Below are 10,397 nucleotides of genomic sequence, written 5' to 3'. Positions count from 1 at the left end.
ATTCATTCTTATTTAAAAACTTTCTCTTTTAAAATTTTTAATTTTTGCAAAATTAATTACTTTTTGTCAGTTTTTTAATCCTAACGTTTGACGGTTTTTGTTTTTTTAAAGATTTTATTTATTTATTCATGAGAGATAGAGAGAGAGAGAGAGAGAGAGAGAGAGAGAGAGGCAGAGGGAGAAGCAGGCTCTACGCAGGGATCCTGACGTGGGACTTGTTCCTAGGTCTCCAGGATCACACACCTTGGGCTGAAGGCGGCGCTAAACCACTGGGCCACTTGGGGCTGCCCAAGTTTGATGTTTTATTTCTATGCTACCTATGCTTACCCTTCACATTTAACAAATATTTTAATGTTATAACTTTTGTTTTCCTAGCAATGACGAAAAGGAACTACAGTATCTGCAACTCCTCTTCCAACCAAAATAAGCTTTATGACATGAGGCAAAGCCAACTTTCCTTCTCCTCCTACAGGGAGCTAGGTATATGGGCAAAAGGAGCTTCCTGCTGGGCTCTGCTCCACTTCTTAGCCTAGCTCCACAACCCCCTCCTGTGTAAGCAAGCTTGCTTTGCTAAGAGTCATTCATGTGGCTCTAGCTTGAAGCAAACCTGGAGCCTGGTGCTTCCAGATTGAAAGAAGTACAATTGTATGTGTTACAATATCCCCACAATACATTTCTCAGTTAATAGCTCACAAACCTGTTCACACCCAAAGCCTTTTCTGACTCTGATCTTGGTGTTAATACCTGTGTTCTATTCTAGTCCATTCTTTCTCTGTATCATTAGTGGTTTCTACAGCTCTGTTGGATTTTATCACTAATTTGATTCCTTGCTGGTATCTTCCAAACATTCCTAAATGTTTTGGGCTTCCCGGTTTTTCTGCTTTGCTGTATAACATTCCTATTTTTTTCTTCTATCATTGGAATAGGAATTCAGTGGGGGATATAGGAATGCATGCATCAGATCAGTCAGCTTCCTCTGACTGGAGGTTTACAGTCACAAACATCAGAACACAACCTCAAAACACATATTAATGAAGATGATTTTATTGAGTCATAGGATGGGGCACATAAAAATAAAACATTTGAACAAAATTTAGCCATTTATTCAAAACTAGAAACTTTAAATAGCAAAAAGTACATTTTTAGTGAGTTTCTAAATTGTCAACCACTTATGGATTATTTGGAATCCTTACAATTAAAGCAAATATTTAGTTATGCACTGAACTCCTAAATAGGTAAAACAAATAATCAACTAAAGTTTGTTATGAACTGAAACAAATGAAAGTTCCTACTTAAAAGTTGTATACTAAGAAAACACAGCATATGTTAATGTCTATTCCTTCCCCCCAAATCAAGTTAAAGAATCACACACTTTCCTCACTTCTCATAAGAAAACATATGAAAATCCCATGTGTAAAAAAAAATCTTAAAGTTTGATCTCCCCTAACATTATTTGATTATAAAGTTCTTTGGTCAATGGAACATAAGATTTTTTCAAGTTATCCATGAAATAAAGTGGGTCAGAAATTTTCAATGGACTAAATCCTTCTTCCACCAATTGAAACTTCTGTAGTTTGAATGTCCCTGTTGTTTCCATCTTCTCCTACAAAGTAATTACCAGGATTAGTGGAATCATTTACTATTATCTAAAACATATAAATAGAATATTCAAGAAGAGAGACTGTAATATTTAATTATAACACTTTTGTATCCAGTGACCATCTCACTATTTCCTATTAATAATTTAACTTTAGAAACTTTAAAAATACCCTCTAGAGCACTGGAATCTTTAGCTTGCTATACCTCTGAACTTCAGGCAATGTATAAGAATTATAATTGTTGAAAATGAATTACAACTGACTATAGACATGCCTAAAACACAGCAGGCTTATCTCTTTAATCCACTGTCAACACAATATCATATACAGAGAATGCTATTGACAACAAGAAGACAGAACCTATGAAAGAGAGCATTTCATTCCATTAGACAGATTACTATAATATAAAGACCAGAAGAAGTAAAGGATGACCTGAAACAAGGATTCCCAAACTGTGCACTGAGGTGCTCTGTGGTACCTCAGTGATTTTCCAGCGTCTCTAAGGTATATTTTAAAATTTCCAGGTAAACCCAGTACAATCCATTGGTCACCACTTGCAAACTACTAGCTCAAGTAATTCCAATATTCACAGTTCCAATATTAGTTTGTGACACATTCTTTTCAATGATGCCATATCTTTGTGAAACAGAGTTTTAAGTGGTTGTTGTGATAAAAGGCAAAGACAGCCCAAATCAATGTGGGACAAGGAATTCAGCTGGCCCTGTGCAGTCCAACGTAATGCCAGTGTTTGAGGAGCTGTTGAATGCTCCTCTTACATCTCTTTGGTACTTGTGATTGTCTAAAAATAAAAGTATTTTTTCTTTCCATTTATATGCATTTTTTTTAAAGCAGCAACTCATTTATTAGACCTAAATACTTAATGAATTTGTTTTGACCTAATTACTCAATAAATTAAAGGTTAGGTATTTGGTTGGCCCACGAATGCCAGGAAATACTTATTGAGACTCTATAGATGCCATAAATCTAGAAAGTTTAAGAAGCCCTGCTTTAAGGGATTGAAGAGATAAAGTGGATATCTCTGTGACAGTGTCAGGCATGAAGAAGCAACCTGTTTTAAACTAGATGACATGTAGAGATCCTTATAAGGTTTTATGAATAACTTGGCCATTTTTATTCATCCTTCTGGACTAATTCAATACTCAAATTGTCTTTGAACCTCCTTCCCTGATCTCATCCTTTCTACTTTCTCCCTTCTCCACACTGTCATCGCAGAATTAGATCTGACTGTGTAGAAACACATACTCATTTTCTCATTTTTAGAAAATTAGAAGCTCATGTATTTATATAATTGATGTTCTAGCTTAAAAAAATAAAACAGCTCTAGTAGTGCCTATGTGGCTCAGTTGATTGAGCTTCAAACTTCATTTCAGGTCAAGGTCATGGGATCCGGCCCCTGTGGGGCTAGGTGATCAGCACAGTCAGCTTGGGATTCTCTCTCTCCCTCTCCCTCTACGCCTCCCCTCTGCCCACGTGCTCTCTCTCTAATATATAAATAAATAAAATCTAAAAAACATACAGAAGAGCTTCATAATACATCAGGTATATTTCTCCAGGTTGGGTAATTTTTCATTAGCTAATAAAAACCATTAGGTAATAGTTTAATAAGATCTCATCTAATTATAATATTTTGATTAACAATACTCTTATTCTAACTAATAAAGAATATCAAAAATTTTTACTGCTATACACAATGCTTTGTAGAACATCTTTATATATAGCATTTGTTCAGCTTTGATTACTTTCTAAGGATACATTTCTGAAATGGAATTACTAAGTCAAAATATATGTAAATTCTAAGAGCCTAATTATTTACTTACCAAACTGTTTTCTAGAGAGGTTATAACAGTTTGTTTCCACTAGCAGAATGAAAGGATCAAGTTACCTCATCCTACTCATATTGAGTAATACCACATTAAAATTTTTTTTAGTAAATTTAAGGCACCTGAGTGGCTCAGTCAGTTAAGCATCTGACTCTTGATTTTGGCTCAGGTCACAATCCCAGGGTGCTGGGATGGAACCCTGTGTTGGGCTCTGAGCCCAGTGGGGAGTCTGCTTGAGGATTCTCTCTCGTCCTCTCCCTTTTCTGTTCCCCTCCACTGGAATAAATAAATACATCTTAAAAAAACATTTTTTTTGTAAATTCATTGGCAAAAAAATCTTTTTTTTAAAATTTGTGCTAAATGGATTTTGATAAAATAGTTGCTTAATTCATTTTGTCAGAAGTGACTTAAACTTTTGGACTGCTTATTATATCATTTATTAAACATTGTGACTGCCAAGTAAGCATCATGCATTGTGCTAATTATAGCAAATAGTATAATAAATTTAACAGCCACAGCTCTAGTTCTTTAGTTGTTTAATGATGCTAAAGTATTTTCTGAGTTTGTATAAGATTGATTTAGGTTTTTAGAGTAGTTCTATGCCAAAGTATTTCTTCTGCTTAATTAAAGTGAATTTTAAGTTGCCCTAGGGGAAAATCATTGAAGATATTATTTAAACTATCAACTGTCTACTTCATTAAACTATATTATTTCTAGGGTAGGAAGAGGCAACTGGGTGTGGTTATTAAAAGGAAACATGAGAAATCCTTGTGCTGGGCAGTCCGGGTGGCTCAGCGGTTTAGCGCCGCCTTCAGCCCAGGGCGTGATCCTGGAGACCTGGGATGGAGTCCCATGTCGGGCTCCCTGCATAAGCCTGCTTCTCCCTCTGCCTGTGTCTCTGCCTCTCTCTCTCTCTCTCTCTCTCATGAATAAATAAATAAAATCTTTAAAAAATATATGGCAATATTGTGGGCAAGGTAATATACTCTAAAGCCATATTATAAAAAAAAAAAAGAAATCCTTGCGCTGCCAGAATTGTTCATATCTTGACCGCAGGCATTGATGAATGAAGTAACAACACAGGTGATAAAAGTGTATAGACCTTAATACACACACACACACACACACACACACACACACATAGAAGTAAAGCAGGAAATATAATAAGATGGATAGATTATATCAACGTCAATGTCCTGGTTATAATAGTCTTGGAAAATGTCACCACTGGAGGAAATCAAGTAATGGCTACACAGAGGATCTCTCTGTATTATTTCTTTCAATAGCATGACTACCATGATCTCAATAAAAATTTCAACAGGAAAATAGATTAATTCTGCTTCATACTTCTGCTTACCTTTCATATTTCAGAGGATTGTTATGAAAACAATCTGATACAATGTATACAAAAGCTCTTAAAAATAAAAAATTATGTAAATGAAATCTGTGTTTATGACAGTTCAGATGATGTGTCCCATTGGCCAAGCGGTGACATGGCCATGAAGATTGCTCGGCAAATGCTTTAAGGATGAATATGATGCCATCGATTGATCCACTAGGGATCTAACAGTGATGTGATGAATGTATCCAGAAAAGTCCTATGTGATCAGATGTTAAGAGATAAGTACTAGCTTTGTGTACACAATATTAAATACATAGATGGCTGAATAAATGAGCAAGCAAAATTTTTTTGACGATTTTATTTATTTATTCATGAGAGACACACACACACAGAGAGAGAGAGAGAGAGAGAGGCAGAGATAAAGGCAGAGACACAGGCAGAAGGAGAAGCAGGCTCCATGCAGCCCAACGTGGGACTCGATCCTCGGACTTCAGGATCACGCCCTGAGCCGAAGGCAGGTGCTTAACTGCTGAGCCATCCAGGCAAATTTATCCAGTAGCTGAGTCAACTTTTCTTTTTACTATACTTTATTCTGGTAACCTAACAAGAGAGTACCCACCTCTCAAAATAAATAAATCAGAATTCCCTAAAAGTATAAAGATGCAGAGGGAGATTGGACAGAATGAAGATAAAAATTAAAAGCAGAATTGCTCAGTGATGGAGTGTCTGCCTTTGGCTCAGGTCCTAGGGTCCTGGGATTGAGTCCCACATCAGGCTCCCTACAGGAAGCCTGCTTTTTCCCTCTGCCTATGTCTCCGTCTCTTTGTGTCTTTCATGAGTAAATAAATACAATCTTAAAAAAAAAATGCCATTTGCCTTTAGTTTTTGCACACACCCCGCGGACACCTTCATGTCAGCTTGGTGGAATGTAATTTTAGGCACAGAGCATCAAGTGTCATCACAAGGCTGTGTAAAATGTAGTTTCAGCTTGCCAGCATCTCTGAGGTCTTGAGTGAAGAGGAAGAAAGCAATTCTATAATTAGGACAAAGACAAAGACTCCCTAGCATTTCATCAAGTTCCCTTCTATAATTAAGCTTCAAATATGGCATAAATTAGCATCCCAATGCTTTTCATTGTTGTTGAGATTTTCTAATACAAATAAAACACACATATTATCTAAAAGATAAAATGTTATTTTGTGATTAAACCTGGATTCCTGGGCTTGTAGTTAAGTTGAATCTTTAGTTAAGTAAAATTACCTGAATTTTAGAAATTCAAACACTAAACTTACCTGAATTCTTAAAAATCGTGGGCAGGCATAAGCTGGTAGAAATGTTACAACTTGTTCGTAAACCTTCTCCAAGTCTAAAGACTTATTTTGTTTTAAAATAATAGAAGCCATTCCTGCTTTTCCTTCATAATCTGAAAAAAAGTTTGAAAGAGCATTAATTTTACAAGTACTAGGTGATTTTTAAAATGATCCTGCTAATTACATACTAATTGTTGCAAACGGACACATTAATTCTATCAAAGCAATAACAATGCAACAGTAGCAGACACGAGTGGGTCCTTCTCTGAGCACTTGATTGACTCCCCAGAAACAAGTTAGGAACAGGGGAGGGTAGAGTCTATTCTTAATTGTTGACACTACACAAATGGAATAGATGGACTAGAAAACACCATAAATAACCCTTAGTTTTCATTCTACCACCATTAATGTAAAATATTAAAAGGAAACATTTATTTAAAGGTGACTATATTTCAGACAAATATTCATGTCAAGGGTCAATGTAAAAAATAAAAGGCAATATTGTTTTTAAATTTTAAAACCAGACTGGTATTTCCATATCAAATTCCACCATGGTGCTCATCCACCTATGGATTTTTCCAGGGGATCAGAATAGAAAGCACCCAAGGTCTATTAGAGGAAACGTCCCCTTCTTCTCCTCCCCCATTTAAACACTCTCACCCCATGTGTCCCCTGCATCCACAAACATTAATTGGAAAATATTGTCATTTATCAAAACAAAACAAAACAAAACAGCAAAGGAAAACAGCTATCTCATAGTTTCAATTTGGTTACTATTCTTTACCATTCTCACCATCATGAGACAATCCTCAAATGCATATTTACAAAGGTAAATGAAGTCAAACAGGTTTTAAAATTATTTTTGGAAAAGATTCAACTTAACTACAAGTCAGTGTTATTAAACATTTAAACTAGAACATGTTCTCGTTTAATGGCATGCATAAACTCTAGTCATAAAGAGCAGACTATTGAAAAGCTAGAACTATTTTCAATCAGTGAGTCAGTTACCAGAATTTTTAAGCTTTACTTAAAAATACTCACATCCATTAAAATTAAGTTGATACCTAATGTGAACATGGCATTTGTTAGCCTGGTCTAGGGCATTACTTGCTAAAAAAAAAAAACTAAGATATTTATTTTATTTTAGTTTTTTAAAGATTTTATTTATATATTTGAGAGAGACAGAGACAGTGTGTGTGTGTGTGTGAGAGAGAGAGAGAGAGAGAGACAGACAGACAGAGAACAGGACAGTGTGCAAGCAATGTGGGCTCCATCCCAGAACCTTGAGATCATGAACTGAGCAGAAGGCAGATGCTTAATCAACTAAGCCATCCAGGCACCCTAGGATATTCATTTTAGTATATAAAAAAAGAAATGTTGAATTAGTAAGATCATTGCAGAAGTAAAGAAAAGTGGCACATTCTACTCTGATAATTCTTCCCAAACATGAAATATATTCATACCTGACACTGCCACCCCGTAGACGTTTGTTTCTTGTATGAAATCCAACATCCCAATAACATCAGCAACCTCTGTGGTGGCAACATTTTCTCCTTTCCACCTAAATGAAAAACAAGTTCTAGATCACTGCACCTATATTTGAAGAAGCAGTACCCAGTTTCCATTTTAGTGCCCTGCATTTGGTTCTGTGCAAGCACCTAGTAACCAAAAATAATGGCAATTTTGAAATGAAAGGCCTTTCTAAGGTAAGGAAGCACTTGTTGATGAGTCAACAAAATCAGAATTGCTGTTTTAGTTAAAATTACTTTATCTGTGATTCATTGGTATAAACTGGTTACTATGTTTTCCTATAATATGTCATAAAAAGAAAGTAGGGATCCCTGGGTGGCGCAGCGGTTTGGCGCCTGCCTTTGGCCCAGGGCGGGATCCTGGAGACCCGGGATCGAATCCCACGTCGGGCTCCCGGTGCATGGAGCCTGCTTCTCCTTCTGCCTGTGTCTCTGCCTCTCTCTCTCTCTCTCTCTGTGTGACTATCATAAATAAATAAAAAAAATTTAAAAAAAAAAAAAAATTAAAAAGAAAGTAACGATAACTCCCTCTTTATTTTTAATTTTTTAATATTTTTTTATTGAAGTTCAATTTGCCAACATATAGTATGACACCCAGTGCTCCTCCCATCATTTTGAATTCTTGTAACAGTTAGTTGCAAAACATTGCCTACCTCTAATGATAGAGAAAAAAAATGAAAGGAAATCTATAGTTGTCTCTCAATGTACTGACCCTTTTTAATTTCTAGGGATTAACCCCTTTGGCTCATTTAATGTACTTGAATTATGTATTGAATATGTTACTTCGATCAAAATAATTTTATATAAAGTGAGCACATAAGTTGGTACAAGAAAGTGAGGAAGTAGGAAATATGATTCACTTATTCATTCAAACATTTTTTGCATGTCTCCTGTATGTCCTCCACTATTCAATAGTCATCGAGTAGTAAAACAAAATAATTTCATAAGCCTAAAATAATCTTAAGGAATTAAGAAGCAAAATGTAAAAAAAGGAAACTTTTGCTCTTTCATTGTTTTTATCATTTGGTCAAAAATTAGACCATACTTGACCACACTGGCTTCTGTTTCAACTCTGCCATTTAGACATCACATCTGTCTACTTATTTTATATTCTACAGTGATTTATTTAAATAATGATAAAAATCGACATCAAATGTAATTTAGATTTCAATCTAGAAACAGATAGCCAATGAATTTTTAAATGGGGAGACATTACTGAGATGAAAGCACTCTGTCTGCCCTGAAGGTAAAGACCAAGTGGTCTATACTGTTTCCACCAAGCCTTGCTTGGAGCATGGTTCAAAATCACAGAAGAAGGTTAAAACAGACACAGGGAGAGAATATAGTAATCGCCTTTCACTTGGCCAGTGCATAGAAAGATGCTCTGTTGGGCAGCCGCGGTGGCGCAGCAGTTTAGCGCCGCCTGCAGCCCAGGGTATGATCCTGGAGACCCGGGATCAAGTCCCACGTCAGGCTCCCTGAATGGAGCCTGCTTCTCCCTCTGCCTGTGTCTCTGCCTCTCTCTCTCTCTCTCTCTGTGTGTGTCTCTCATGAATAAATAAATACAATCTTAAAAAAAAATCACAGAAGCAGTACACTCGATGCAATTTCATACCTGAAAGTGTCTCCAATACGGTCCCAAAAATAAAGGAAATTCTCCTCATCTTGTACCATTAAGTCTCCTGTGTTAAAGTAAACATCTCCCTTCTTAAAAACATCACAAAGTAGTTTCTTTTCTGTGTGCTTCTTACTCCCGGCGTAACCAAAGAAGGGATTTTTCTCATTCACTCGAGAAATGAGAAGCCCAGGTTCTCCTGGGAGAGAAAGGTATTTTTCAGTGATTTGATTAAAACTATTAGTACACATATCATGCATGTATTCAGATTATATCTGACCAACACAACCAGTGTTGCTTACCTTCCCCTTAACTTGTTTTTATTATATTTGATATTCACTCTGGGTGCCTGCATCCAGCACACCATTTCATAGACTGCCACAAACACAAAATACTTTGGAAAAACTAACAAAAAGAAAGCAAGGGTAAACAAGGTATATTACATTTATTTTACATCCTGGGTGGATAGATCAAAGGCTACTTTTCTTTTTTTTTATATATATTTTTTTAATTTTTATTTATTTATGATAGTCACAGAGAGAGAGAGAGAGAGAGAGAGAGAGAGAGGCAGAGACACAGGCAGAGGGAGAAGCAGGCTCCATGCACCGGGAGCCCGATGTGGGATTCGATCCCGGGTCTCCAGGATCGCGCCCTGGGCCAAAGGCAGGCGCCAAACCGCTGCGCCACCCAGGGATCCCTTACTTTTCTTTTAAGTTACATAGATTTCAACACTGAATAATGACAACTAAATAAATAACCATAATAAAAATCTTAATAAAATTATGATAGTAGTAGTATTTATTGGACCTTTACTATGTAGCAAGCCCCATGAGCCCCTTACAACTGTCATCCTATTGATTCTTCACAGAAATCCTTTGAAATTGGTAATTAAAATCCCTATTTCACAGAGAAGGATCCAGGACCCAGAAGGGTGAAATAAGTTACCGGAGACCAACAGATGGAAAGGAATGGACCTAGAACTCAAATTCAAGTCTATGATTTTGCAGCAAGGTTTCTATGCAATATTATCTCTGATCTAGAAGTTATTAGAAGCTTAAGAAAATGTTTTATTCCTATGGAGTACTGTGGAAATCCACAACCAGCGAGAGATGAGGCATGAGAGTTACTCATATTACTTATTTGTAGACACATTATCTGGAGA

General features: G+C 36.3%; 1 protein-coding gene across 3 annotated transcripts in view; it reads right to left on the bottom strand.

Annotated features, from left to right (window-relative positions):
• Positions 1 to 10,397, bottom strand: part of SLC27A6 (solute carrier family 27 member 6) — a 71,893-nt gene that overhangs the window by 832 nt on the left and 60,664 nt on the right. For 2 of the 3 annotated variants that reach the window (XM_077911532.1, XM_077911530.1), the window contains 4 exons: positions 9,236 to 9,434; positions 7,555 to 7,652; positions 6,074 to 6,204; positions 1,029 to 1,603 (listed from right to left, as the gene is read on the bottom strand). In XM_077911532.1, coding sequence (XP_077767658.1) covers positions 1,427 to 1,603; positions 6,074 to 6,204; positions 7,555 to 7,652; positions 9,236 to 9,434 — 605 coding nt within the window. In that variant the 3' untranslated portion in view covers positions 1,029 to 1,426. Of the gene's footprint in view, positions 1 to 1,028; positions 1,604 to 6,073; positions 6,205 to 7,554; positions 7,653 to 9,235; positions 9,435 to 10,397 lie in introns of those variants that run through there. The other variant, XM_077911531.1, reaches the window with a different exon arrangement.

This window comes from Canis aureus, chromosome 10 (assembly GCF_053574225.1).
Source record: "Canis aureus isolate CA01 chromosome 10, VMU_Caureus_v.1.0, whole genome shotgun sequence".
Classification (NCBI taxonomy): Eukaryota; Metazoa; Chordata; class Mammalia; order Carnivora; family Canidae; genus Canis; species Canis aureus.
The sequence above is the reverse complement of the archived record's forward strand: the minus strand, read 5'-3'. Positions and strand labels throughout refer to the sequence as shown.